This window comes from Daldinia loculata, assembly GCF_022478755.1.
Source record: "Daldinia loculata strain CBS 113971 unplaced genomic scaffold F4817scaffold_9, whole genome shotgun sequence".
In the NCBI taxonomy this organism is placed as follows: Eukaryota; Fungi; Ascomycota; class Sordariomycetes; order Xylariales; family Hypoxylaceae; genus Daldinia; species Daldinia loculata.
This window is the reverse complement of record NW_026054863.1, coordinates 622,788-648,058: the sequence shown is the minus strand read 5'-3', so window position 1 is coordinate 648,058 and position 25,271 is coordinate 622,788. Positions and strand designations below refer to the sequence as shown.

Below are 25,271 nucleotides of genomic sequence, written 5' to 3'. Positions count from 1 at the left end.
TGAGATAGTGACACACTACCGGCGCCCTTGAGCCAGCCGGATCCAACCTCCTCCCCCCTATCGTTCCGGGTATCCAAGCGATTGTGTTCGTACAGAATTAGCATTACTTCGTGACGTGCGTCGAGATCGTTCGGTGCCCCATTAAATACCGTAGTCTGACCAGCTAGCCATTGAGCTGCCGGTCACGAGAAGAGAAACTCCTTCAAGACGGGTGACCCGGAAAACTCCGGATTCAATAGTATACAACTATCGTGATGTCAATACTCATTTCCTCAGCAATTGTTGATAATGATGATGATGGGAATGCCCTACTTTAGGAAATACTGCAGACCCGCTCGCCGTCTCTCCAAAAACCTAGGTCTGAACTTGGATATCATGCTCTTGGGCGGTAGCTCAGGCACCGCTGCCTCGAAATTCGGGAACGTGCGGACTAGTCGCCATCGGAAGTCGTCGAACTCTGAATATCGCTTTCGTATGTTCATGTAGCTCCCCTACGATTTATTTCCAAATATCAGCTCTGCTTTCCCATCATTTCAAACTTTATTATTATTATTGTTGTTATTTTTTTTTAGCACAACTTACGCTTAGCGTCTCGACTCGTATGTTCCAGACTACAAATGCGCCTATGTTAGTCGTGCTGCCGTTCACGACGACGTAGTCCGTTATCTCGACGCTCCTGGCCCAGCACGCATTGCCCCGGTCGTCGAGGCTGCTGCTTTCGTTGTCGCGTAGGGTGATGCCGCCGGCTGGTAGGGACTCGACGGACGCGGAGGACATTCCTCTTGTGTGGTGGGAGTGGGTGTTTATCCAGTACGGCGGGGACGTTATAGGCGATATCACAGGCGCATCTTCCTCCGCTCGGCTATCTGGCGATGATATATCCGTTGAAGATTCCGGCTGTGGCGCATTAGATGCGTTTGAATCTGTCTCGGCATCCGTCTCGGTTGTGGGAGGTGAGGGAGGCGGATTCGGGCGTAGTGTAGCTTGCGACAGGTTTTTGTGTACGATCCCGGTTGCGCCGCCATTGACGCTCGAGGGTTGGGTCTCTACGATGGATGCCATTCGTTTATGCGCGGGGCGCGCAGGTGCAATATAGCCGCGGGTTGAGGAGAAGGTATCGGGGTGCGCGATTGCAATCGTGGAGTCGCGAATCAAGGGAGAATATATTGTAAACTGAAGACTTGGTCTAAGTATTCGATATACATAGCGGACTTGGGCGATAGATACGTACCAATTGACAAAGGAATAGAATTCGACCGGATCGAAGGCCAAAGGGAGGACTAAAAGTCTTTGAAGGTTTAAGGTTGCGCTAGGTTGAGGATTGAAAATTCAATTCGATTAAACATGAGGTCGTTACCCCTGCACTTGCTCATTACGGTGCCGCCGTTCAATTGGTGTTGCAGGGATGTATCGACGTGGGGGGGAAGGAACAGCCCACGTCAACGTTTCGGGGCTCGGCACTGGCGATTTGTCAGGGGTTGGGTTCGTCTTATCGATTACACTAGTATATATCTGGTGTTACGATATTCTTATCGGCTGTGATACCAATTCAAGAATGCCATTCCGTCTTTTTTTCATAGTTTATTTTTTATAGAACTTATAGACGTTCTAAGCCTAGCTATACATAGAGTTAAGAAGTGGTAGACAGTATACGAATTATGTCATCGCTAATGATATATCTCCCAACTCTACTAAATCATAACCTCAATGTGTCTCAATGCTCAAGCTGCAAATACCTTTGCCTTAGGTAGTCAGAACTTTCTATGTTAATCGCTAGTTGAGTTAAGTGGCCTTCATGATTTAAGTATAATATGAACTCTCTACGAAGCTTTGATAGTTTTTAACCGACTTCGATGTCAATCTTACCTATTATGATCGAGAGGAATGCTGCACGGTCACCAAGCCACAAGTATGAGACTTATCATAAAATAATTAAACGTCCATGAGCGCATATATCTCATGTGGGCTTAGAGGTGGATGTACACTATCATGAGTGATTTGTGGGTCATGTTGTTACGATGGGGGGCTTTAAGGTGAATAGTATGGAAGATTCCAGATAACTAGATTAGCAATCGACACCCATTATATCTGTGTCTAAGTTACTAAATTACATAGCTGAGGATTAACGACACAAAATAACTCTGGAAGTATGAATTGGATCTATTGAGCATATCTTCAATGCAATGTTGATAAATAAGATGGGCGTTGTTAGTCACTAACACTTGGTAATGGCTGTTCCAGTTATCATATAAAAGACTAAGGGCTGCGAGTGTTTACCTACAAGTAAACGAACGATCCAGCTATCTCAGTTATTGGAGTCCGTATTTAACTTTAACTAACTCAGGAGTAAGAAACATGCGTTGACAGGTGGATGGTCCTTGATTACAAAAAGGGCATAACTGATGCGTGTCATGCAACGAAGCGAATTATAAATGATGCCTTACTTGGATCTCTAAATAAGGGATGCAGTCTACCGTGCGGTATATCCCGTGTGTCTGGCTAGCCCATGTCCTCCACCAATGCGAGGACATGTTGCACAAACTAACGTATGGGTTAAAGCTCTCGTAACGGATCCTCGTTGGAGTGAAGGAAGTGAAAGAGGCGGTAAACAATGTCCCATCAGAAAACTGTAGATCGATAAGGATGTTTATCCCTGAGATAGTAGAGGTACGGAGATCCCGTCAAGGACCACCGGGAACGTCTGGTTGCGGATGAAGTTGTACTTCCGCCGTAACATGGGTATCATTCCGGGGTAGGGTGTGTTAGTTATCTATATACACGTTGTACATTCGTCTCCGTTTTGCACTGCGCCGAATCATGCTGTGTGACATTTATCTTATTCCGTTTAACCTTTCTCTCCGTTTATATCTCCGATCTGAAACAGACTTCATGACGCGGAGGTCAAATTGCCGAGGAATCTGAGCGGACATGTGGATGGATTAAAGTTGACGGTTACAGGTTTAATCTATTGGGGGGACACTTACATATGTACCTACATTGTACGAGTAACTATATTGACGAAGAGGAATGCGCACTGTCTACGTTGTATCGTTCGAGGTAAGAGAATCAATCTACTAGATACCTACCTAATATAGATTAATATAGATCTGATGCGTTGCAGCGGCAGCGGCAGCAGGCATGGGAATGAATGAATGTACATTAGAAATGCCAGAGGTTGGGATTTATGTATGTATCAGGCATCGTTGCTCAGCATCGGTGGGTAATGCGGGGATTCCGGTCACTTATTTGGGAATATAACGAACGATGACGGATGGAGACCGAAGAGGAGTAAGAAATAACACGTCTTATTACGAAGTATACATAATTGTTGCTAGTTGCGGGGCTACACGAAGAGCATACCTTTAGCTGCTTATTTTTCCATGTAGGCTCTGGAATTCGCCGTATGTATTTTTAGTAAATGGTCGTGATGTGAGGGCTAAAGAGAGGTCATTTACATACATTAGGTGCCTACATAGTCGGAGCTGGGATCGTCAAGCAAGTCAGCCTCTAATCCAAAACCGACCTACTACACTCGAACACAATATCAACGGAATGGAGCCGAACGCAGTAGAGTCCCGTCTCACCACACCATCATCCCCCTCTACTTAAGCGAACCTGAAAATACGGGACAAATCGCATGCACCAGAACGCTTCGGATTCTGCAGTCCAACCTCTTCCACCTGCAATACGAGGATTGACGCCCTCTACGTAGGCAAAACGAGGGCAATGGCAAAAAGTCGCTTTCCCTAAACGGCATCTGACTTCTTTCTAATCCAATGAGAATGTCCGCAAGACCCCCGAGAAGCTAAGACCTCCCCATATTATACCTTAAAAGCCGTGATATGGTTCCGTAGGTTCTTGCATAACTACATACATTACCTAGGTATGTATTCCGTATATACACTTACACATACCTGTTTGCCTATCTACCTACCTACCTAATGTATAATTAAGTTACGGTCAATATTGGATGACGCTCCAACCTTAAGGGTATCGGACGATGCATGCAGATGATCAGCAGCGCAGGCTTTTTTCTCCTGTGCGTACAGTACTGTACTGTATGTGCATACGTATATTATGTGGTTGTAAATACATAAGCTATGCTTTTTCGATACTTTATTTCCCGGAAGTAAAACATGGTGCAAGCCAACCGTTTTTTTGGCAGGTGAGCCGAATGGTACCCTTCTGAGGCTCTGAAACTAGACCCGGGAGGTGTTAGTTGTGAGTTGGGGGGGAGGGTTCGCCGGTGCAACCTGTCCGCACGTTTGCAGGGAAGCAGGACGGCGCATTGAATTTCGAATTAACTAGATGGCGGTTTTATTATTATGAGAGATCGCCCGCTCGAGACCCCTCGAACTTGAAAGATCACGAAGCCAACATCTTGGTTTGCTCGCTATCTAGTTCGTTGTATTTAGTCCGTACTTGTATTAGTCTATTCTACCCATGTGAGCTCTACCCATGTGAGCTTGAAGTTCGGAAAGGCTCGTCGTCGAATCTAAGCCAAGGTTTTTCAAGGTCACGATTAAGAGTTTTCAAGGAAGTGTGGCCTCGTAATGGAGAAGACGAAATCGATGACAACACGACGGGTATCCCGTCTGGAACTATCGTGATTTCTGGTTTGCCGGCGTCACTGTGGTGCAACTCGCCTGCTTGCGCATGTTGGACAGTACAAATAATAGAACTTGTATGTAAGTCGATAGCTACCCATGATCCCTGTCTAGTACATAGATAGCGAACAGCCAGTCATAAGAGCTCTAGCTGCTTGGGGTCTTGGAGATAGCGCTGAGACCACCGCCCGGACAGGGAATACTATGTACCTCCTTTTATTTTTCATTTTCTTTTGGTTATGTACCCCGTACAGTACAATATCTTATAATACATAGTACGTGCGAGAACAAGAACCCCGGTCTCCCCATCCCATCTTTGGAGAGCTCCCAGAACTTCTCTTTCTTGGAGAACATTCCTCTCGTTCCCCCTTCGTATCCTAGACACCGTTCCTCTCGTTTTTAAAGTCGGTCGGTCGTCGGTCAATCGTTATTTCTAATATTCGTTTGCATTTAATACACTAATTCTTTCCGCTGTACATTGCCTTTAATACTACACAGTCGTTCTAATTAGAGGAGAAACGAGTAAATATCAACTGTCACAACCGTCACAACCGTCCTCGTCTTACCGTAACACCTAATTCCACCGTCACAATGTCTTCGTTAAGGAACATCTTGGCCGCGGCCCTTCTCTTGGCCTCGTCGGTTCAGGCCGACTATGTTATCGATCCCAGCAGCGTGTCGTTGAGTCTTAGAAGTACGTCCTACAATACCTGCCTAGAACATGTTCCGATCCAATGATTCTAACGTGATATACAGCAAGCTGGTGCCAGTCCAAGACGAGCACCTGCCCTATAATCTGCTCACAGACGCCGCCGGGAACCACCTTGGTCAACGAGTGTGATCCGGTAAGTTTCAGAGCAGAGCAGATCCGGACGGCTGACCGTTTTATACTAATATCTTCCTTGTAGAAAGCTTTGACCTACGGTTGCGTGTGCGGAGACAACAAGCAACCGAACGTGTCCGAGTACTCGCTTACTCTGCCGTACTTCGTCTGCCAGGAATGGGGTGACCAGTGCGTCACGAAGTGTGGACAGGACAACAGTTGTTCCAGCGCGTGCCGAGAGGACCACCCATGCGGTGCCCAGAACCCGACGAGGACCAACGCCACAACATCGAGCGCGGGCTCTACTGCCACGGCCAGCAGTACCGCTTCTGACGACCCTAATACTGTCTACACCGGTCTGGCCGGCAGCAACAACGAGGGCGGGGGTAACGACGGCAATGCGGCTTTCCGAGTAGGTGCTAATGATGGCCTATTCGGCTTTGCCATCATCGCCGCCAGTGTAAGCCTTGGTGTCTTCCTGCTGTAAGGAATGAAGAACGGGGGAACGTTTTCAGCCCTTGAGCAGCAGCACCTCGAAAGGGTTTCAATCATATGTCGCGTCTGATAACTGTTAAAAGATATCCTGTTATGGCAGAACATATTTCCGAAAACGCATGAGCGCATTCTTCGTCTCATACCTGGGGAGCGATGACTCGAATCATCCAGTCATCCAGTCAAGGCGGTTGCATCTGATACCTACCGCATACTGATATAATATTTGTGTTTAGGAGCATAAGGGGTTGAAGCTTGGAAAACCCTTGCATTTTTGATAATGGAAGCGTAGATGGGATATTTGGACATACTCTTATGCTATACATAGCAGTCTACTTAACAAAACAAAACGACATCCCGCCGAGGGACAATAGAGCATACAAAGCTCAGAACTAATAATTAAATGCATGAGACCTGATCTCTATATTAGGCCTTCACTCACACGCTACTTGTTTCCCTATTCCCTATTAGTCAATCCCGTGTATGTGACGCTATAGTCCTTACGTCATGTCTCGTCATGAGATGTTTGGGGGCGATTTGAGCTGATATTGGTATACCTATATTTTGCATAAGACTCTCACATGTCAGCTCAATTCATCAAGCTTAATAAACCGATGGTCCAGTAATAATTCCGATATCCTTTTATATGGGATTTGTTCCTGAAGGTTGAATGGACTAACCTAGCTAACAAGACTTTATTCAATGGAACCTGCTAAAAAGTTAAGGCCAAAAAAAAAGGGGAGGCGTCGAAAAACTTTGCGATTTAATTCGTCTTGGTTTGATTTGTGTAACCCACGTTCTTGGATATGACACCCTATTTGCATGTGGGACTCGTTATGTAACACGGACGAAAACCATCTCGGCCCCACCATTAGGTACCTATGTAGTGCATACATACAGGTAATGGCATAAGTACCTAGGTACATCCGAATGTAAATTATTCTTCCACTTCTGCACGCTACAAGCTGCCAACTTATACAACACACCGACTTGCCGACCTACGACCTACGACCTACAAACCTACAAACCTACAAACCTTCGTGACACATTCGTTCTCCTCCGTATTCCTTCTCTGTGACTCGTCTTTCATACATATATCCCATGGAGTCGATTAACATCTACTTAACTTGGGAATGATCATTCCTTTCTGTTACCAAGTTCGTCCAAAAGTTTGCAACCAATAGTTTGACCGTCGCGAACAAAGTTTCGAGGTGCCACAGTATTTGCACTTCGTTAGGTATCTCTCCTACAGTTCTGTAGCATCCGAGCTGATCGCAAACCGTCCTGCGGCCACCGAGTAAGCAGAAAAGTCCTGCGCGCCACCATGGCCCCGAATAATAGCAGTATGTACAACCTTGGCGTCCTCTGCCACCCTCTGCCATCCTTGGCAATTTCTTATGTCTGACATGCAATCCTTGTGTAGAAACAGCCGTCGCCGAGTGCATCTCGGACGACGCCCTCATTCATCTCAAGTCCTACAAGTACTCGGCCGTCGACAAGTCGCCCATCTCCAATTATATCCTCCGTCCCTACGTACGTACCGAGCTCCTATTTCCGCCTTGACACCGAATAGTACTAAGAGTTGGACTAGTGGAATGCATTTGTTGAGCTTCTGCCATTATGGCTGGCACCCAACATGGTGACCCTGATAGGGTTCATGTTCATTCTAGTTAACATCGCCTTACTGGTCATAGTTATGCCAGATCTGGTAGGACCGGTACGTAGTATTGCGATTCTGCAAAATGTCGATCGCGTTTGACTAACAACGTGTACTTCAGGGCCCGTCATGGCTCTACTTTAGCTTCGCCTTCGGCCTCTTCATGTATCAGACCATGGACAACATCGACGGGAAGCAGGCGCGCCGAACCGGCACGTCGAGTGGTCTAGGAGAACTGTTCGACCACGGTATCGACTCCTTAAACTGCACTCTTGGTAGCTTACTAGAGACGGGCGCAATGGCGCTGGGAACTTCGAAATCGGGTGTTTTTACCGCCCTGTGTCCCTGCTTGGCTATGTTCTTCTCGACCTGGGAGACGTATCACACCCACACGCTATACTTGGGCTATTTCAACGGTCCCACCGAGGGTCTCCTAATCGCGTGTAGTCTAATGGCGATATCTGGCATCTACGGACCTGGCATCTGGACGGAGCCTATCGTTAATATTGTAGGACAGAAGTACCTCTTCGGTTTCGACGAAATCGTCGCCGACCATTCGATTCGTGATATCTGGATCCTCTTGATCGTGGGCTCACTCGTCTTGGGTCACATGCCATTTTGCGTTCTCAACGTCGTTAAGGCAAGACGACGGGACAATCTCCCAGTCCTTCCGGTATTCCTCGAGTGGATCCCCATGGCCGTGTATACCTTTTCGATCGGCGCATGGCTGTACTCGCCGCACTCGACACTTATGCGCGAGAACCACCTGGTGCTCTTCTGCCTGACCATGTCGCTCGTGTTCGGGCGCATGACGACCAAGATGATCCTCGCCCACCTTACCCGTCAACCCTTCCCGTACTGGACCGTGATGCTGGCACCATTAGTGGGCGGCGCCTTCCTAGGCAACCTCCCGCGGTTCGGACTTCCACCTATCTCCGCCGACCTCGAGCACTACTACCTGTGGGCGTATTTCGTATTCGCGTTCGTCGTGTACTTCCGTTGGGCGTATCTGGTCACCAACAGTATTTGCAACTTCCTTGGCATCAACTGCCTCACCATCCCCCACGAGAAGCAGCTTGAGAACAAGCGGAAACAGGAACTCCTAGCGAACGGCGCGGCCAACGGGAAAAAGTCACAGTAGATGCGTCGGTCCGGTCGGTTGCGCGTATGCGGTAGGGAGATATGGAGTTGGGGATATAGTGGATACGACGTACGATTCTGGAAAGATGTCCCCTTTTATCACAGGGATCGGCGCTGGCTTCTACGCGGGAGCTAGCCTTTCTCCGCTCTTACATTACTTTGTTGTAATATACTAGAAAAGAAACAGGACTATACTATGTAGATAGGCAGGCATGGCTTCACTCGGCGCATCGGACACCTCGGCTTCGTAGCTACGGGGCCTAGGTTGGAGAGAACAGAGGATAGGGGAAGGGAGTCTGGCTTAGATACAGGCTGGGGGGCTAGACCGTGTACATGTACAAGCGATAGAATCATCCCCTCGGCCTTGTGCTTAACAGCGGGCTGGGATTGGGTAGGGCGCCTCTCGGATTACTAGGAGAGGGCGCGGTAATTGATGGTGATTGCATTTGCGTTTGCATTGCGATGGTGGGGGGGTGTTCTGAATAGAAATGGGATAGTAATGAGGGTGAAATGAAATGAAATATAAAAAAAGGAGCCTCTTTCTTCTAAATCTAGGTAGTGAGGTTATATTGTCTTTACTATTGTGGTATTCCCTTGCTGTATCTACAGCTCGGTTTGGGTTTTTCGAACCTAAGAATGAAGTAGGGGACGGAAGAGGGATCAGAAGGTAAGAGTAAGACAACACTTGATCTAGATATAAAAGATGTGCTTTAGTCTTGTTAAACATCCTTTTTATTTTATTTTATATCTACCGTAATTTTAGCATTCCTTGTATTTCGCGCGTCGACGCCATAAATAACATTGTCATCAAATGGCGCGCGTTCTAGGCCACGCGAATTAGAGAACCTCTTTATCCCCTCCTATCTTCTCTAACATAGTAACCTGCTACTGGCAACGGCACATAACTAACTAACTAACTCCTAGGCAAGTCACCGTTTCACCTCTCTCCGGCCAGCCGACGGCGCCGGACCTCACCGAGGGCCTTGGAGCCGCTGAAGAAGATGCTGACGGAAACGAGGCCGATGAAAGGCAGGGTCTGGAATAGGTTCCATGTATAATAGTACAGGAAGAAGACAAGCTCCATGGCGGCGATAGATCCTAGGAAGGTGCTGTGCGCAACGGGGGCGGCGCTCAGCGCTGTGGGCAGATCCGAGAGGTTGCCGCCGACGAGACCCCACTGTATTCCGTGTTAGCGAAGGCTATCTATGCCGTTATATATGTTGCTATCCCGGCTTGAATGCTCTAGGGGAGAGGGATTCTATCCCCCCTCTGCTCTGCGCCCCACCACCACCACTCCCCCCATGAACAAACAATATAACGAAAATGAAAGGGGGGCTAAAAGCGGGATAAATACGTACGGCAGTAAACAAAAGCGGTATGGTGGCCAAAATGGCAAAAACAAAAACGATAGAGATAATCTTGGGCGGGCTCTTGGGGTCGTCGCGGAAGATATGGTGGATCTCGTGGAGCTTGCCGTAGCGCAGGGGTTTCTCGTAGACGAGGGGCTTGGCGGCCGGGTCGCGCACCACCTCCACGTCGAAGACGTCTTTGACGAGGCCGGCGGAGGAGCCGAACGAGGCGATAATTAGGGATGCTCTGAGGGGGGTGGTTGCGGTGGCGAGTTGGAGGGGGAGGTCGCTGTGTTTCTGGGGGGGGAGTGGTGTGGTGTTAGAATATAGTTACAGTAGAAGTAGAAGTAGAAGATATAAGGTAGAAGATGGAGGAGGAGGAGGAGGAGGGGAAGGGATTGACGCACAATTTCAACAGTCGCCTTGCCATTGTCCTTCACCGTCAACGGGAACGGGGCCTCAAGCCCGGAACTCGGCTCGCGGAGCACGAGGAACGCCTGGTGAGGACGTTTCCCCTTGCCGTTCTCCTTGGCCGTCAACGTGATCTTCAAGCTGTCGGAGCTATCGAACACCACGGGAGTCGGGAGGACGGGTGTCTTGTCGTTGAACCTATAACTGCCAATCAGCCCTTCCAATCCACCGTACCATCCCCACCTCTACCTCGAACATACTGTCTAACATCCGGCTCCTTAGTCCCGGCCTTCTTCGCCGCCACAGTGACCTTCGCATCGTCGAAGCCCCAGGACGAAGAAGCTGCTTGAGCGGCGCCGGCAGCTAGGAGCAGGAGGGGCGCTGCGAACGAGTGTAGGAATCGCATTGTTCGTTCGGCTGGGCTTGGCTTGGCTGGACTGTATTGAGTGTGGTGGTAGTGCAAGTGGTGGTGGTGGTGGTGGTGGTGGTGGTGGTGGTGGTAGTGGTGCAATGGCAGCTCGGAGGAGTTGTTCAATGTTGCAACAGCTACCCACTGAGTGAGTGAGTGACTTGCTGGAGCTTTCCCTTCAATTGAACACAATACCCGTTCCACTTTTCACCAGTGACGGTCGTCTTATTAGCTGTGGCTAACGTGGTTTCTGTTTATCGATAAGAACAGTCTAACGTCAGCTAGTTATGCACCTACATACCAATTCCACATAGATCCGCCCGCTAGCAAAACAAACCAATATAATCCATTATAAAGCGCCGAATTTTCATCCGAGGATCTGGTTTCTCGCAAATCACATCTCTCAATGGTCAACTGGTGTAGTGGTCATCACGTCTGTCTTACAATTTCACTGTATAGTGTATTGTGAGGACACAGAAGGTCGCAGGTTCGATCCCTGCGTTGATCAACTTTTTGCATATCTTCCATCTGGAATTACCAGATGCGACAATAACTTCAACCAAGTCGGTCAACATTTGTAGAAAAAAATTTTTTTTTTTTTTTTTTTGGTTTTAATTTTCCATCCGCAACACACTATCAATTTCTCAAGACCTTCGTCTGGTCCTACTATAACTAAGAAAAGAATGAAGCGATTAATATACAAACGGTACATCTAACCACTTATATAGATTTTATGATACAGCATAATAATTTGAAGACTTAATATATAAACATCTAAATTTCTCATCTCGCAAAATGGTAAATAGTACACAAGGCCTGAGCCCTCTAGGATTAATTCTACACAGTGGTGCGGTCTTGCTAGGGAAAGGGACAATCTACGCAGACGCCTTAGTTCTCTTTCCCCTTTTCGCGCCTCTGCCCTTTTGCCTGCCAGCAGTTTTCTTAACGCTATTATCTTTATTCCTATTTCCCTCGCTACCATCGGCGTATTCATCATCGTCGTCGTCATCAATCGTAATCGCATTCCCAGCCTTCCTCTTCCTCCGCGCAGATTGCTGTGGGGGCGGTGCAAGACTTTCGTCCTCTGCTTCCGCTTCTGCTGCGGCAGCAGTGGAAATACCCCCAACCACAGCGTTTGCGCGCAGCTTATTAACCGCCTGAGCCATGCGCTTGCTCCCCTGGACCCTCTGCCTCGGGGCAAATGCTTCTTTTGCCCCGACACCGACGGCGCCCTCAAAGTACCTTGTGATGTTACTCTGTGTACCTTCGGCCTCCCGACGGTTCATGTCCCTGATCACTGGGACGAGGACTTCGTCTGTTCGTTCCTCGCTCCATCCGATTGTGCTCATTAGAAATTGTCGTAGGCCCGCTACGTCAGGTACGCCCCATTGGAACTGGTCTGGGGTGCTGTCAACCTCGGGGTGTAAGTAAGCGTCGTAGACGGCTAGATTAGGGAAGCCGGGAGGTAGGAACAGCTTCGTTGCCTGAGATTTGCGGAATTTCCTTCGGAAAATTGATGATTGATCTGCTTCCTTTGGGCGGTTGTTGATCTGGACGTCCTGCCACCACTCTCGGAACTTCGTGAGCCCGTCTTTACCAGGAAACTCGGAAAGTATCTCGACGGCGGTCACAGGTCCAACCCCTGGAAGACCCTCAGTATAATCAGAGCCGAGTAATTGGGCTAAGGATATTAGTTGTTCGCGGGAGAGCGATAGTTCCTTCTCAAGATCGGATCCAAGATAGCATTCGACGAACTTGTTGCTATTGAACATGTTCTTATACACTCGCGTACCGCCAAATAAAAAGGTATCCGAATCGTCCGTCACTATACCATCGACCAGGCCAAGATTAACCAGCTCGGCACATTGAGCTTCTGCTTCCATTGGCGCGGTGATGTAAGGAATACCAAAAAATCGCAATAAAGCTTGACATTCGGTAATCATGATCTGAGTAACTTCGTCCGCATCTCTTCGGTCCTTCTTCTGTTGTGTTCGTAGCGCTTTGAGTTCTCGCTCATAGGCTTCTTGGTTCTCCTTCTCGGACTTGTGATTTAGCTGACTAGCAAAACGTGCATGTTCTTCGGCTTCTTCAGCCATCTGGGCAAGTAGCTCCTCTTCCTCAGGATCGCTAAATTCGTTGTCATCAAACTCGGCATCGCCAAAAATCTCGTCGTTAGTAGCCTCGGCTACAGGTTCCGATCTATCAGGTGAGTCAAAAGCTTCCGGCGCAGGCGCATCAACATCCTCGAAAGCAGGCTCGGGAGATGCTGGCTCAGGAGCAACATCATTGCTAATTGGTTCTTCTGGCGGCTGTAAAATCTCAACTTCTCCAAAATCCAGTTCCGGTGAAGTTGATTTGGAGGCCGACTTAGGACTAGATACTGTATCGTCAATTGCCTCGACTTGGGAAGCAGCTTGCTCTTGTACGATATCTGCGCGGCGCGTGTCCTCAAATTGGTCTTCCTCGTCGGCAACTGGAAGATTGACTCTTGTAAAAGTAGCAGGAGATAGCCGTGGTGTGCCTCGATTCTCTTCCACGTGTACAGGGCTCTTCTGATGCGGTAACGGGGGTGCCCCAATGACTTGAATATCACTTTCGTCGTCCGATGACTCGATCTCGATAATTGCATCCTTGCGCCACCGTCTTTCTTCTTCGAGTGCAGCTTCTCGATCCTGCTCATTAATTTCATGCTCGATGGCTCGTCGCGCCTTTAGAGATTCGCGGATATCCGATTCGTCTTGCATCATCCATGGTGGCAGAGGACGCGCTGCTTCACTTTCTTGTACCTTGTCATCAGCATCAGCATCAGAATCATCACCGCCATCCCGTATGAAGCCACCTGCGAGCTCATCAGACGCAAGTTCTTCTTCAGCCTCCTTCTCGGTTACTTTTGCGAGCGCCTTTTCTTTATTTGCAAAAATACTAGACTTCCAGTCCAGTTTCTCGAACGGCAAAGGCCCATCAAATGGATTCTTTACATTTCGAACTACTGGCGCAGGTTGGGGTTTAAAGACTGGTGCCTTCTTTTTCCTTTTTGATAGAGCAGCTCGTAGATCGACTTCACTATCACTACTCCCGTTGCTATCCCGTCGTACTGGCATAGGCTTAGATATCGCTGCATTCGCTCTATTGTTCACAATGTGCGCGATCATATTCCCGCTTGTGGAGGCGATCGGCTTTGGCCCTTCTGTAGCTTTTTGGGTCCACTCGGGAGCAGGAACATCTTCAAATTCTTCTTCCTCTTCTTCCCCCTCTCCCGATGAGGTCACTCTATGCTGGTTCTTCAGAGACAAGGCGATAGCTCGGCTAAGGTCCTCTTCCTCATCGTTAATAAGGATATCCTCCCCATTTCGAGACTCAAAGAGATCATTGACGCTATCTCCAGCGTCCCCTCCAACGAATAGAGACTCATCCTCGTCATCAGCGGGAATGTCTCCCTGTCCATTTTGTAATCTAGTTTCGTATATTTGTCGTCTTCGCACCTCGGCATCATAAGCAGCTCTAGCTTCGGGCTCAACTCTTGGTAAACGATTTATACCTTCGATAGGTACATCTTCGAAATCGTCGTCGTCCTCCCAATCGTCATCATCTTCCTTAGCCTGGTACTGAAAATCTAGGGCATCAACGTCGATAGGTTTGTGTATCTCGCCACGATCTTTCTCTTTGCTAACAACACCAAGAGCCCATCCACCCTCGGCCCCTTCGTTCTTGACCAGGATATATTCGCGATCTTTCTCGCCTGCTATACGCGCATTTTTTGCTAGGGTAAGATCAGTACCGGTCATTCCGGCTTCCTGCATAAGTCGTTGCGTTAAATGATTTCTCTCCCGCACCCTCTCGATCTGAAATCGGGAAAATGCCATTCTATCAGGGAACATGCCATCCAATTGCTCTTTGCTTAAACCCATCCTCAATCGACTTCGTATTCTGGCTGCGTTAAGGATATTATATCTATCAACGGGTGGTAGACTCTTGAAGAACTCGCCTTCGAAGTCGATCTTGCTGAAGTCGTAGACGTTGATATCCTCGCCACTGTTGAATTGCCTTGCATACTCCTCCAACTCCTCTATACTCATAATGCGAGGATCTTCCGGTCGACCCATACCCTCAATACCTCCGTCTAATTCTGGTAGGTGATAGGCATCTTGCTTGTAGAACTTCCTACTCTTCTGCCGTTCGGCTTGGCTCATTCCCAGCTCATCCACATAAACTAGCTGCTCTGCATCGGGAAGCTCTTCAGCAGGCTCATCTACGTCCGGTCTTCCCTCCGCTTCACGCTCTACTCTCCTCCGGCGCTTCTCGTCCTCTTCCTCTGCTATTCGGTGCATCTGCACGGCTAACAGCTTACCAGCCGTACGGACCGCATCCTCCCTTCGGCCCTCCCGTCTCCGTTTTCGGTTTGTGATAGTCTGGCGCTTCAGGGCGGGAGCACCACCATCAAACACGAAGACAGGTTGAATGCCGAACCATAGTAGTTTGCATATGCGGCGGAAGAAGCCTACAACATGCGAGTTGCGCAGAGCATTTCCTTCTTTATCGCGAACGGCCTTGAGGAACTGATATATCCAGATAGATGCATCGACAGCGAGACGTTTACGATTTAGGGTGGCGAGATTCGTTGGACGGGCACAGGGCTGCACCACGGTCCAGAGCCCGTTCACACCCATGTTGGCGTGGGACTCACACGATCAGTGAAGGTAATTTATTTGATGCTATAGAATTAAAGTGAAGCCCTCTTATACAATGGAATTGTGACCGCATGGTTAGCGGTATCCATCTAAGCGGTGTAGATCGAGTTCAAATGGATAAGATAAAAGAGGTTGCTGTTGCCTGAAGTTATCATTAGAAGATAGAAATGATGGATGACGATGACTCGACGCCGCACCGTGACAATAGGTACCTGGTAATCGCGTCTAGAGCTCGACTTACAGGGGACCCCTGTTAGGTTTAAAGTGGTGGCAGCTACAAGTTGCAAGGGTCAAAGGTGCAGCTCCCTATCGATAAGCCCTATAGTAGGTATCTTGCCCCTCTCCGCAACTCTTCTCTTTAGCACAAAGACACGCTTTCGTCGCGTATAATGAGAAGCCGAATAACATTTAATGCAATACCGCCTTAGAATATCCTAGGACTACATGTTTTAGGGATATATATACCATAAGAGCATGGAAAACGATATGGAACCGGCAGAAGCCGAAACATTCCTCAAGTCGCTGCTCAACAAGAACTTGCGCATCTACACAACAGACGGGCGCATCTTCATAGGGAATTTTAAATGCACAGACACGGTTCGTCACCTTCCTTACACAATACATAACCGCACCTCGACCATGCCATGCTAAGACATATATATCTCCCTAGCATAGCAACATAGTCCTATCGCTCACCTACGAATACCGCGAGCCGTCGCAGCAAAAACTAGCCGAAGCCAAAGCCTCAAGCTCCGCACCCGGCGCGGATAAGGTAGCGCTGGACATGACGTCGCGGTACCTAGGCCTCGTCGTCGTCCCCGGGGAGCACATCGTCAAGATGGAGGTTGAGGAGTTTTCGAGCCAGGCTAAGAGCCGGTCGATATTCGAGCGGAGGGATATATACGGTACTCGGTGATACAGGGTTGCGGACGACGGAAAAAAGATCTTATGGAGACTTGTTTGTCCAATCATCGCGCGGTCCGTAGAGGACCGCTAGATTCGAAGTCAGCCTGGAGGTCAGATGCACCGGGGCCAATCAGTTAGGCTTCCGACATTGGTTCGGGGCGGCGTTCCACAGAGATACCCGAGGGTATGGTTTGTTATAGATTAGCATTCGGGGCGCATCCGAGCGTTTGGATTATAACGTAGGCGCGAGGCGACGCTCGGTCGCTATATAGGTACGAATAAGAAGGACAGGGAGAGTTGCGACGGTCTAATTTGCCAGCGAAGCATAAGGCATGACTTCACATAGACGACACCCCTAGACAGAAGGAAGATTAGAGGTCTAGTACTTTTTGATACTACCAACGATTATTAACTAATTGAGTATGTCTCTACTCGATATTGCTCAACAAGATTTTCCAGCGATGTCGCTATACGAGTAGTTCACCTCTTGTAGTGAAATCTTCAAGCTATTTTCTGCCTATTCTTGGTCAATCTCGTAATTCAAGAAGCTGGCATTATATATTTGAGTTGGTATAACATTATCACCGAGTCTTATGGTTAGAGGCCCATCTACCATAAACGGTTGTTTTCAATGTAACTCTAGGGGCATCAATTCGTTGGCTGAGCTATTCTGAAGTTGAGCACGAAATGAAACTAATTGAGAGGTGCTCCTGAATAAGGGCTGCGCTATGAGCTAAAGCATACTAATAGGTAGACATTAACTAGGTACTGATCAATTTTATGACTTATTGCGTCTGTGAATGATGATTATGTGGCGGATTTTATTGAGGTATTTGACCATATAGTAGAAACATAGCACTTGAATAAGATGCACGTCATCAAAGCCTTATATTATAGAAATAGTAGTTAACAGCTACTAGTGTTCTTATTATAGTTTATAAAATGTTGTTTCGCTAATGACGTGGAATTCGTTAAGAGATGCCTCAATCACAATGGCAACAGAACACAACTAATGAAAACACGACAATCTAGTCCACACTATCATCCCAATTCTACAAGTTTTCAACTACGACGGCAATAGAAGCCGGCTTCTGTTATAATTGCGTAAGGCCCAGAAATACTACAAATCTACTAGTACAAGCCTACGGACTTAAATAGTGTGTGACCTGGGTGCGTAAGCTATGATTCAAAATTGGTGCTGTACCTATAAAGAGTCCAGAATATTCCTGGTTACCTAGGTAGGTACCGAAAAAGTGTATGTGATCTATTATCATCTCCCGGCTGGAGATACTAACCTGGTGTAACAAATTACGAAGGACTTACACTATGTAGGAACGATATATGCGACCAAGGTGGGGTTAGCTGGAAGCGAATTCAAGTATCAGGTAGCCAAGTATTACTAGGGTGTCGGGGAAATGAGGGGCATGAATTTCGGTATTAGAGGTGAGTTTCGTATATTAAGACCGATCTTCAAGAGTCTAAGTTGTCGGAGATGATGCACTGCCGTTACGTATACAACGTCTCAGCCATCTCGTGCTCCACAGGTCTCCCCGGTTTCGAGTAATCTCATATTCGATGCGCTCCTAGAGCCACTTATCTCATCACTAGTGTCATAGTATAGCCGAAAGGGCATTGCTGGTGATTTAGAGTTAATAAATCGACCCAACGCCGCCTACATCTCCAGTTGGATATCCACCAAGTCTCCGCAAATATGTCAACGTACACGGTACCGTTCGTTATTGATGGCGAGGAACGCCTCGTCGAGAAGACCTTCGACGTGACATCACCTAGCACCGGCAAGGTCTTGCATAAATGTAGTATAGCAACAGAGGCAGAAGCTATCACAGCTGTCGAGGCCGCCGCAGCTGCTGGTCATCAATGGCGAAATACGCCCGTAGCCGAGCGCCGAGATATTTTCCTCAGAGCGGCTGAGATCATGAGCAATAGAAAAGAGGAACTAGCCACGTATATGATCGACGAAGTTGGGGCGGCAAGCAGCTGGGCCGACTTCAATATCAACCTCACCATTGATATGTTCAAGGATGTGGCGGGACGGGTGGCTGCTGTGGAAGGCACCATTCCTCCGTGTGCGCCGGGTATCACAGCTCTGGTCGTGAAGGAACCGTACGGTGTTGTGTTAGCAATGGCGCCTTGGTAAATATCCCTCAGTCAACTAGGAGAACCTAGGCTCACCATTGCAAAGGAACGCACCGTATATCTTGGGCACCCGCTCGGTGCTCTTCCCGATTGCGGCTGGTTGTACAGTTGTTTTCAAGGGATCTGAGTTGGCGCCACGTATTCATCACGCTATCCTGTCCATTCTCAACGAGGCCGGCCTACCTAAAGGAGTAGTGAACTACATAGTAACCGATCTGGCCCACGCGCCATCCGTTACGGAGTCTCTGATTGCAAACCCACATGTCAAAAAGATCAACTTCACCGGAAGCACGGCGGTGGGGAAGATCATCGCAAAGATTGCGGGTCAGCACCTAAAACCTCTCGTTCTAGAACTTGGCGGCAAGGCACCAGCTATCGTATGGGAAGATGCCAACTTAGACATTGCTGCAGAGCAATGCACTCTAGGCGCATTCTTCTTCTCCGGGCAAGTCTGTATGAGCACGGAGAGAATAATCGTGCATAAGAAGATCAGCGGAGCATTCAAAGAGAAGTTGGTTGCAACCATAGAGAACATCTTCCCATCGAAAAGTGATGCCTTGGTCTTGATCAACGCTCGAAGTGTTGATAAGAATAAGAATCTCTTAAAAGATGCGATTAGTAAGGGTGCCGTTCTCCTCAACGGAGATGTGGACGCCGCAGAGAGCTCAAAGACTAGATTGAGACCAATAGTCGCCAGCAAGGTGACACCAGGCATGGACTTGTACAAGCAAGAATCATTTGGCCCAACGGTAAGTCTTATTGAAGTTGAGACCGAAGAAGAGGCGCTGCAAATAGCCAACGATACTGAGTATGGCCTCACATCCGCCGTCTTCACCGAGGATCTCAAGGTTGGCCTGCGGTTTGCACGAGGCATAGAGACCGGGGCAGTTCATATCAATAATATGACCATTCACGACGAGACGGCATTGCCGCATGGAGGAAGTAAGGAGAGCGGATACGGGCGATTCAACGCCCTGACTGGGGTGGAAGAATGGGTTAGAACGAAGACAATCACCTGGAGAAACTAGCAACTTTACAAGTGTATAGAGAACGTAACTATCGCAAATTTATAAGAACGAAGTACTAGATAAGAAACAGAAAATAATATTCCGGCGTTCGAATCTTCGAAGGTCGTTAGCGATAGTTCTCTAAAGACCTAAAATAAATGATGTAAGGGAGAAATCATGCTATATTGAGTTCAACGTCTAACAAGACCAATATCGTATCATGTACCTAGGTACATGTCAAATATAGATTATTGGCCTAAGCGATGTCCCTTAAGCTACATGTACCCAGGTACCTCCGGGTGTAACCAACAGAAGCTCCGACAGCGGGGACGTAATCGCAATCGCAACGTCATCTCGAAATTTTACCAAACCCTCAAGGTTGTCACAGTGTCGTCCCCGTCCAAACACCAAATTACACAGGGGGATACAAATAGCTACAATGGGAGCAAAGGCATCAAAACCCGCCCAATCGGTGACGCGTAAATTCCCCACGAGAGCACCCGGCAGTGCCGCTCCTCCACCACACGCTCGCCCGCGGCCGGCAGCGCAACGGACCCCCGAGCCGCGAGCGTCGTTTACGAAAGATGACGGTGAGCACTTACACGATACCATCTCAACACTTTTCTCCCGCACTTCTAAGCTAACATGCCTCCCGCGCTCAGCAATCAAAGCAGATAGCATAGACCCGGACCCGAACCCATTTACAAACGCAGCCTTCTCGCAACGGTTAAAGCAGATGGGCGTCGCAACGCCCAACCCGACGCTCTCGAACTCGTCCACAGCGTCGCCCTACCCCGGCGCGCCGGACCAAGGACCGCGGAGCCATATATTCCCCTCGCCGGCGCAGAACCCGACGCTAAGCGCGCTGGAAGCACGGCAACGGTTCGAGGAGCGCGCGACGCTTGAGTTTGAGGACGTTCGCCAGGGACGGGAGTTTTTAGACGTGGGGACGTTGAAGCAGGCGCTGGTGCTACAAGCGCGAGGAACACCGGCTGCTGATATTGAAAGGAGGTTGCGGCTTAAGAGCGGTGTTGTGGATAGGTTGGGGCCTAGGGGGGTTACTTTGCCTTTGACTTAAATACAACTAACTAGAAAAAAATGGAAAAGGATCAAAAGGATTGTATAGCAACTTTACTCTTTACTAGAGCACACGGGTGGATTATTGTTTGGTGTATATTATGCATTCGAGGTATGTAAAAGCGCCGTCTATCGCATCGCCTTGTACATTCGATAATACACCCCATGCCAAGTCGTTATCATCAAGCTCTTCTAGCACAGGGACCGTCGTCCCTAGCAGACAGCCATCCCACCTTGCCAATCTAGGTAGCTACAGAGGCTATATATATACCTATATATATATCCCACCAGCCAGTCTACCCCGTACCCATGCTCTACCAAGCAGCATGTCCACCATCAATACGCAGATCCGCACCAGTCATGAAGCGGCTAGCGTCGCTGAGCAGGAAGACGGCCGCGCCGCGGTAGTCCTCGGGCTTGCTGAGCTTGTTCAGCATGTTCTGCTTGGGCCACTCGATGGCGCGGTCGGGGAACTTCTCGAACAGCTTCTGCACCATCTCCGTCACGATGTAGCCCGGCGAGATGGTGTTCACGCGGATGTTCTTGACGCCCCATTCCATCGCTAGGTTGCGGCCTAGCTGGATGACGGCGGCTTTGGAGGCGTTGTATACCCTGGGAGGTGGGTTAGCTCGCTGGTGATTAGGTACTTATATCTAGATGTCTGGGGAGGGGAGGAGAAAGGGGGGGGGGATGTGGGACTTACGGGCAGATCAAGCCGCGGTTTGCCACGGTGCCGCTCATGCTGGCAATTAGCACGATGCTTCCGGGTGTGTCGTTCTGGTACATGTGTTTCGCCACGGCCTGCGCTGTCATGAGTGCACCTGTGACGTTGACTCCTAACATGCGGTTCGAGTCCTCAGCAGTATAATCTAAGGCCGGAGTCTCCTGCTGGATGCCAGCAGCCGCGATCAACCCGTCGATGTGTCCCTCCTTGGCGACGATATCTTCGGTGATCTTGTGAAGTTTGTCGGGTGCCTCTAGAACGTCGACTTGGTGGTAGCTCAGCGAGGTGCCTAATTCCTCCTTAGCTCGGCGTGCTACTTTTTCAAAAGACGAGCCAGCGCCAGGTTGGGGCTGTCTGTCGAAGACGTGTACTATTTATTGTCCATCATAGTCAGTATTTTGTCTCTCTCTCGAGGATATCGTCTCATTCCTCGTACCTCTCGCTCCTGCTTCTAGGAGAGCTTCTGTCTGTACGAGGCCTAATCCTTGTGCTCCGCCGGAGACGACGATGACCTTGTCTTTTAAGCTGAATTCGGGTAATATCCCTGGGGGGCTGCTCTGAGTTAGGCCGACCTTGGTAGCATTGGCCGTAGTGTTGTGAAAAGACCGCCGTGTCGGCTCCTGGCGAGTAGGTAATCTGCAGGCTGCTATTCCTGCTGCTCTGGCTGTGATGCTGCATGACGGTGCCACACGCGGCGTGGCGCGGGCGAGTCTTCCCACTGAAGGGGCAGTTCGAGATATTCTCGGTGCAAGGTTCGACATTGTGAGTTAGTCTAGTTTATGGAGGATTCTTAGTATAGAGGGCCCGAGACGCCTGTGTATATATATGCTCTGAGTGACCCAGTCCAAATAAGACCTCTGTCCTAATTATGCGGGCCAACGTGTGCCTTGTTTGAGAAAGATAACGATCTGTTGGGCTAGGAGGCGTGGGGTGGGCAATGACACGGGTGTCCGGAAACACGAATAAGGAGGGTCCGGTCCACGATAGCACAATAGTATAGTATAGGCGATGTGTCGGTTCCATGTTGACGGAGGGCAAGCTCCCAACGGACGTCATATATAGGCGAAGCTTTAGTCCCCTGTCCCGGAGGCTATCGTGAGCCGAGAGTGTCAGTTCCGCCAAGGTGTTCACAATACCCAAGTCTAGACCCCCCCCTTTCTCTTTTCTTCTAAGAACAAAGCCGCAGACATAGCTCCTAGAACTAACGGTGAGGCAAATTAGAGAATAACAGGTGATGAGGGGTCTCCGCTCCCCCCTAGGATAGAGAGAGGGGCCGAGAGCTTGGGGCCGAGAGCTTGGGGCCTTGGGACCTTAGACGAGGGTTCGACAGTTCTAGAGCTAAGTATAGTCTTCTCCACAGACGCAGTAACATATTGTACCATCGTAGAATCGGCCTTAACCAGGCTGGCTGGGGTGAGGGGGCCGGTGAAGGTTCGGAAATCCGATATGTAACCAAAGACCGACAGGCATCTTACTATGTACGTACGAATATGGGTTCTCGGTGACAATGCAAGCCTGGTTAACACTGGTTAACAGACACATGATGGTATCGTACCCCACGTGTCTCGCTGGTGAACAAAAATCTTTGCTGATGAATCACCGGATGGACCTCCTGGAAGCTATGGTTTAAATGCTTCGGATTACCTATTCAGGCAATCCTACGACCAGGAGCCAACGGGTCAACAAGGTGGAGCTTAATACGATCCGCTAGCGATGTCAGCTAGGTATTCTACATAGTATAAGCTATCATCACGCAAGGTTAACCGTACCTCGCAAAAAACTTAAACGATCACGCTTGAGACTAAGGGGACTAGCAGGTGGGAAGGTTAGGCTGGAGCTCGTTCCGTTCTGCTGCTAAACCGGTCGAATCAGTAAGATGGTCAGGGGTATGTATAACATTTTGTCGATATAAACAGACGCCACATGATCGCATCTACATATTCGCCTACATATTCGGCTCGCTTTCCATGCATCGCTGCCTCATTATGAATACAGCTTAACCTAGTACGTACATGTGTATGCATACAACCTATAAGAGGTATGTGATGTGTATGTTAGTATACAAGCTGCAAGTCTCCCCGCATTTCCATGCTTTTTAATATTTCTTTTTCCCCGCGAACCCTGCAGATGGGAGGATTCTTGGGTTCGTCATGGGGTTGGTTGGTTCCGCCCGTCGTCCAATAGTGTAACTCACAGAGAGTATTCCCAGCTATCAGGGTTAGTTCTGGCGCAGGTTCCGCAGCATTAGCGTTCTTCTAAGACTATACGACCGTCGACGGCACTATTTACAAAGTCTTATCTCTTGTAAGATCTGTATATACAGATTACACAGATGTCCTCTAGTCTTTGTTGTGCTATTCTTCTCTTCCGCGATTGGGTAAGTCCGAGTCTGACAAGGCCCGTCTATCTACTCAAAGGCTTATATAGCACAACCCTGGCTCCCCGTTGTTGACTTGTCAACTTGAACAATGTGATAAGATTACCGGCCCGCTGCCGTCGAGGGAATGCGACAGATCAATCCGGCATTTAGCGTAGCCATTGGAACATGTCAATATACTCACCAATCGTCTCGCCCTCCCAGTGAAGCCCCCTTGCTCCGATGCATGTCCGGCTTGGGAGAAAAGACCCCTACTGCAGGATATTATCGATGAACGACCCAGGATTTCTTTAATCGGGAAGCCGCTCATACTAGCAGGTTTTGAATCACGCGTCCCCCCTCCAGATGCAGATATCTTGCCACCGAGGATAGATAAAATAGGCGATCTAGCGACAGTAACATTAAGGGTCTTGTCTCTGCTTAGACTGTCTATCCCTCAGCCCTATGTGTCTACCTATGAGGTAACCTATTATAAATAACAGCGGCTAGTGCGGGTGAGGGAATAATTGATGTTAGCTACAAATAGCCAAGTGGTGATGCTTCTTTTTCGCCGGTCAAAAGACAGTACTACCGCTCCTGTGTGCCCAAACCGCGCAATAAACGGCTATGGTTCATTATTATCCGGTGTACAGAAGCAGCCGCGAAGAAGAAATAAGTGAGAAAGAGTTGCTGTTGACGAGCGAATTGCCGAGTTGAAAGCACATCGAGACGATTCAAACCCTTAGGTACCCACTGCCGTCTCGGACCTCCCTCGCAAAGAGTAACTCTCGCGAAGTTGCCCGGTTCTCTCTATTCTCTTAAGGAATCGATGTTTAGCGTTAAAACGATTTGATGCCTAATATGAGGAAATCAAGATATCTAATCCCAAAGTTGAGAGATACCTAGTCTGCGCCCTCGCCGAGTCGGCCCATCTCGGATATGTTGAAGACGAGTCTCTGGAAATAACAATTTACTGCAACACGTCTATTAGGGATTAAACCGAAACCGTCCTCAAAGGTGATACCGAATTGCTTGCCTCTCCGGAAACATTGCGAGTGTAACCTTCACGTATCTGCCTCCCATTTCTACCATTTCCAACTCGTCACCTCGACATCACCTCGACATCATACTGCAGGAAGAAACACAACGGAACATAGATAACATTTTCTTGCTTATATACCAGGGTGAATAAATCAGATTATTCAGACACGATCGGTTTGTAAGTATAGGTGGCTTAATGATAACTGACAGGAATACTTCGGAGTCACTTGAGGAAATCAGTAACATCGCATTCGCTTAAGATTTCGATCATAATGTTGGACTAAAACCCATAACTACAATATGTAACACGTAAAGCCACTGACCTCAACCTGTATGCGAAGGCGTTCATTCGGATTGTGAGAGGTTACCAAATCAAACGCCGCCTCAACCCGCGATTTGACGTTATCAGGGTCCTACCAGCTGAATG

At 48.6% G+C, this 25,271-nt stretch overlaps 9 protein-coding genes and 1 non-coding gene across 10 annotated transcripts; 6 read left to right on the top strand and 4 right to left on the bottom strand.

The window, feature by feature from the left end:
• Nucleotides 1–7: 7 nt before the first annotated feature.
• F4817DRAFT_303131 (Phox-like protein) lies at nt 8–1,232 on the bottom strand. The gene is made up of 4 exons (XM_049299816.1): nt 1,232; nt 583–1,173; nt 313–491; nt 8–246 (listed from the first exon to the last, which is right to left on the bottom strand). The coding sequence occupies exons 2-4, from the start codon at nt 1,060–1,062 to the stop codon at nt 183–185; spliced, it is 723 nt and encodes a 240-aa protein (XP_049161779.1). The 5' UTR covers nt 1,063–1,173; nt 1,232; the 3' UTR covers nt 8–182.
• Nucleotides 1,233–3,264: 2,032 nt separating this feature from the next.
• Nucleotides 3,265–5,917, top strand: F4817DRAFT_313351 (uncharacterized protein; the record flags this gene model as incomplete). The annotated part of the gene is made up of 4 exons (XM_049300234.1): nt 3,265–3,288; nt 5,124–5,301; nt 5,364–5,452; nt 5,516–5,917. 4 exons carry the CDS (start codon nt 3,265–3,267, stop codon nt 5,915–5,917), a joined length of 693 nt encoding a protein of 230 aa, XP_049161778.1.
• A 967-nt stretch (nt 5,918–6,884) lies between these two features.
• F4817DRAFT_329556 (CDP-alcohol phosphatidyltransferase) lies at nt 6,885–9,269 on the top strand. The gene is made up of 4 exons (XM_049302288.1): nt 6,885–7,265; nt 7,346–7,455; nt 7,514–7,639; nt 7,701–9,269. The coding sequence occupies exons 1-4, from the start codon at nt 7,247–7,249 to the stop codon at nt 8,718–8,720; spliced, it is 1,275 nt and encodes a 424-aa protein (XP_049161777.1). The 5' UTR covers nt 6,885–7,246; the 3' UTR covers nt 8,721–9,269.
• A 164-nt stretch (nt 9,270–9,433) lies between these two features.
• On the bottom strand, nt 9,434–11,085 carry F4817DRAFT_329554 (Oligosaccharyltransferase subunit Ribophorin II-domain-containing protein). Its single transcript, XM_049302287.1, has 4 exons — nt 10,740–11,085; nt 10,476–10,677; nt 10,078–10,365; nt 9,434–9,896 (listed from the first exon to the last, which is right to left on the bottom strand). Exons 1-4 carry the CDS (start codon nt 10,883–10,885, stop codon nt 9,657–9,659), a joined length of 876 nt encoding a protein of 291 aa, XP_049161776.1. The 5' UTR covers nt 10,886–11,085; the 3' UTR covers nt 9,434–9,656.
• Nucleotides 11,086–11,296: 211 nt separating this feature from the next.
• F4817DRAFT_t47 lies at nt 11,297–11,396 on the top strand. The gene has a single exon. It is a non-coding gene; the product is annotated as a tRNA-Val (tRNA).
• A 251-nt stretch (nt 11,397–11,647) lies between these two features.
• On the bottom strand, nt 11,648–15,800 carry F4817DRAFT_329550 (PIN domain-like protein). The gene has a single exon (XM_049302286.1). It carries the CDS (start codon nt 15,553–15,555, stop codon nt 11,764–11,766), a length of 3,792 nt encoding a protein of 1,263 aa, XP_049161775.1. The 5' UTR covers nt 15,556–15,800; the 3' UTR covers nt 11,648–11,763.
• Nucleotides 15,801–15,941: 141 nt separating this feature from the next.
• Nucleotides 15,942–16,988, top strand: F4817DRAFT_329547 (uncharacterized protein). Its single transcript, XM_049302285.1, has 2 exons — nt 15,942–16,173; nt 16,247–16,988. The coding sequence occupies exons 1-2, from the start codon at nt 16,051–16,053 to the stop codon at nt 16,490–16,492; spliced, it is 369 nt and encodes a 122-aa protein (XP_049161774.1). The 5' UTR covers nt 15,942–16,050; the 3' UTR covers nt 16,493–16,988.
• Nucleotides 16,989–17,923: 935 nt separating this feature from the next.
• Nucleotides 17,924–19,862, top strand: F4817DRAFT_329546 (aldehyde dehydrogenase). Its single transcript, XM_049302284.1, has 2 exons — nt 17,924–18,636; nt 18,686–19,862. Exons 1-2 carry the CDS (start codon nt 18,194–18,196, stop codon nt 19,665–19,667), a joined length of 1,425 nt encoding a protein of 474 aa, XP_049161773.1. The 5' UTR covers nt 17,924–18,193; the 3' UTR covers nt 19,668–19,862.
• Nucleotides 19,863–20,085: 223 nt separating this feature from the next.
• F4817DRAFT_313345 (uncharacterized protein) lies at nt 20,086–20,724 on the top strand (the record flags this gene model as incomplete). The annotated part of the gene is made up of 2 exons (XM_049300233.1): nt 20,086–20,236; nt 20,309–20,724. The coding sequence occupies 2 exons, from the start codon at nt 20,086–20,088 to the stop codon at nt 20,722–20,724; spliced, it is 567 nt and encodes a 188-aa protein (XP_049161772.1).
• A 156-nt stretch (nt 20,725–20,880) lies between these two features.
• Nucleotides 20,881–22,436, bottom strand: F4817DRAFT_302961 (NAD(P)-binding protein). Its single transcript, XM_049299814.1, has 3 exons — nt 21,884–22,436; nt 21,427–21,817; nt 20,881–21,335 (listed from the first exon to the last, which is right to left on the bottom strand). Exons 1-3 carry the CDS (start codon nt 22,206–22,208, stop codon nt 21,038–21,040), a joined length of 1,014 nt encoding a protein of 337 aa, XP_049161771.1. The 5' UTR covers nt 22,209–22,436; the 3' UTR covers nt 20,881–21,037.
• Nucleotides 22,437–25,271: the final 2,835 nt, after the last annotated feature.

Excerpts from the sequence above, each read along its gene's own strand:
- F4817DRAFT_303131 (XM_049299816.1), bottom strand. The coding sequence starts at position 1,062 with ATGGCATCCATCGTAGAGACCCAACCCTCGAGCGTCAATGGCGGCGCA. Across the intron at positions 492-582 it reads TACGAGTCGAGACGCTAAGC|GGGAGCTACATGAACATACG; the intron begins GTAAGTTGTGCT and ends AATAAATCGTAG. Across the intron at positions 247-312 it reads GGTCTGCAGTATTTCCTAAA|TTGTATACTATTGAATCCGG; the intron begins GTAGGGCATTCC and ends ACATCACGATAG.
- F4817DRAFT_329556 (XM_049302288.1), top strand. Across the intron at positions 7,456-7,513 it reads ATTATATCCTCCGTCCCTAC|TGGAATGCATTTGTTGAGCT; the intron begins GTACGTACCGAG and ends GAGTTGGACTAG. Across the intron at positions 7,640-7,700 it reads TGCCAGATCTGGTAGGACCG|GGCCCGTCATGGCTCTACTT; the intron begins GTACGTAGTATT and ends CGTGTACTTCAG.
- F4817DRAFT_329554 (XM_049302287.1), bottom strand. The coding sequence starts at position 10,885 with ATGCGATTCCTACACTCGTTCGCAGCGCCCCTCCTGCTCCTAGCTGCC. Across the intron at positions 10,678-10,739 it reads AAGGAGCCGGATGTTAGACA|GTTCAACGACAAGACACCCG; the intron begins GTATGTTCGAGG and ends TGGCAGTTATAG. Across the intron at positions 9,897-10,077 it reads TACCGCTTTTGTTTACTGCC|TGGGGTCTCGTCGGCGGCAA; the intron begins GTACGTATTTAT and ends CACGGAATACAG.
- F4817DRAFT_329550 (XM_049302286.1), bottom strand. The coding sequence starts at position 15,555 with ATGGGTGTGAACGGGCTCTGGACCGTGGTGCAGCCCTGTGCCCGTCCA.
- F4817DRAFT_329547 (XM_049302285.1), top strand. The coding sequence starts at position 16,051 with ATGGAAAACGATATGGAACCGGCAGAAGCCGAAACATTCCTCAAGTCG. Across the intron at positions 16,174-16,246 it reads ATTTTAAATGCACAGACACG|CATAGCAACATAGTCCTATC; the intron begins GTTCGTCACCTT and ends ATATCTCCCTAG.
- F4817DRAFT_329546 (XM_049302284.1), top strand. The coding sequence starts at position 18,194 with ATGTCAACGTACACGGTACCGTTCGTTATTGATGGCGAGGAACGCCTC. Across the intron at positions 18,637-18,685 it reads GTGTTAGCAATGGCGCCTTG|GAACGCACCGTATATCTTGG; the intron begins GTAAATATCCCT and ends ACCATTGCAAAG.
- F4817DRAFT_302961 (XM_049299814.1), bottom strand. The coding sequence starts at position 22,208 with ATGTCGAACCTTGCACCGAGAATATCTCGAACTGCCCCTTCAGTGGGA. Across the intron at positions 21,818-21,883 it reads CCTAGAAGCAGGAGCGAGAG|TACACGTCTTCGACAGACAG; the intron begins GTACGAGGAATG and ends GACAATAAATAG. Across the intron at positions 21,336-21,426 it reads AACCGCGGCTTGATCTGCCC|GGTATACAACGCCTCCAAAG; the intron begins GTAAGTCCCACA and ends CCCACCTCCCAG.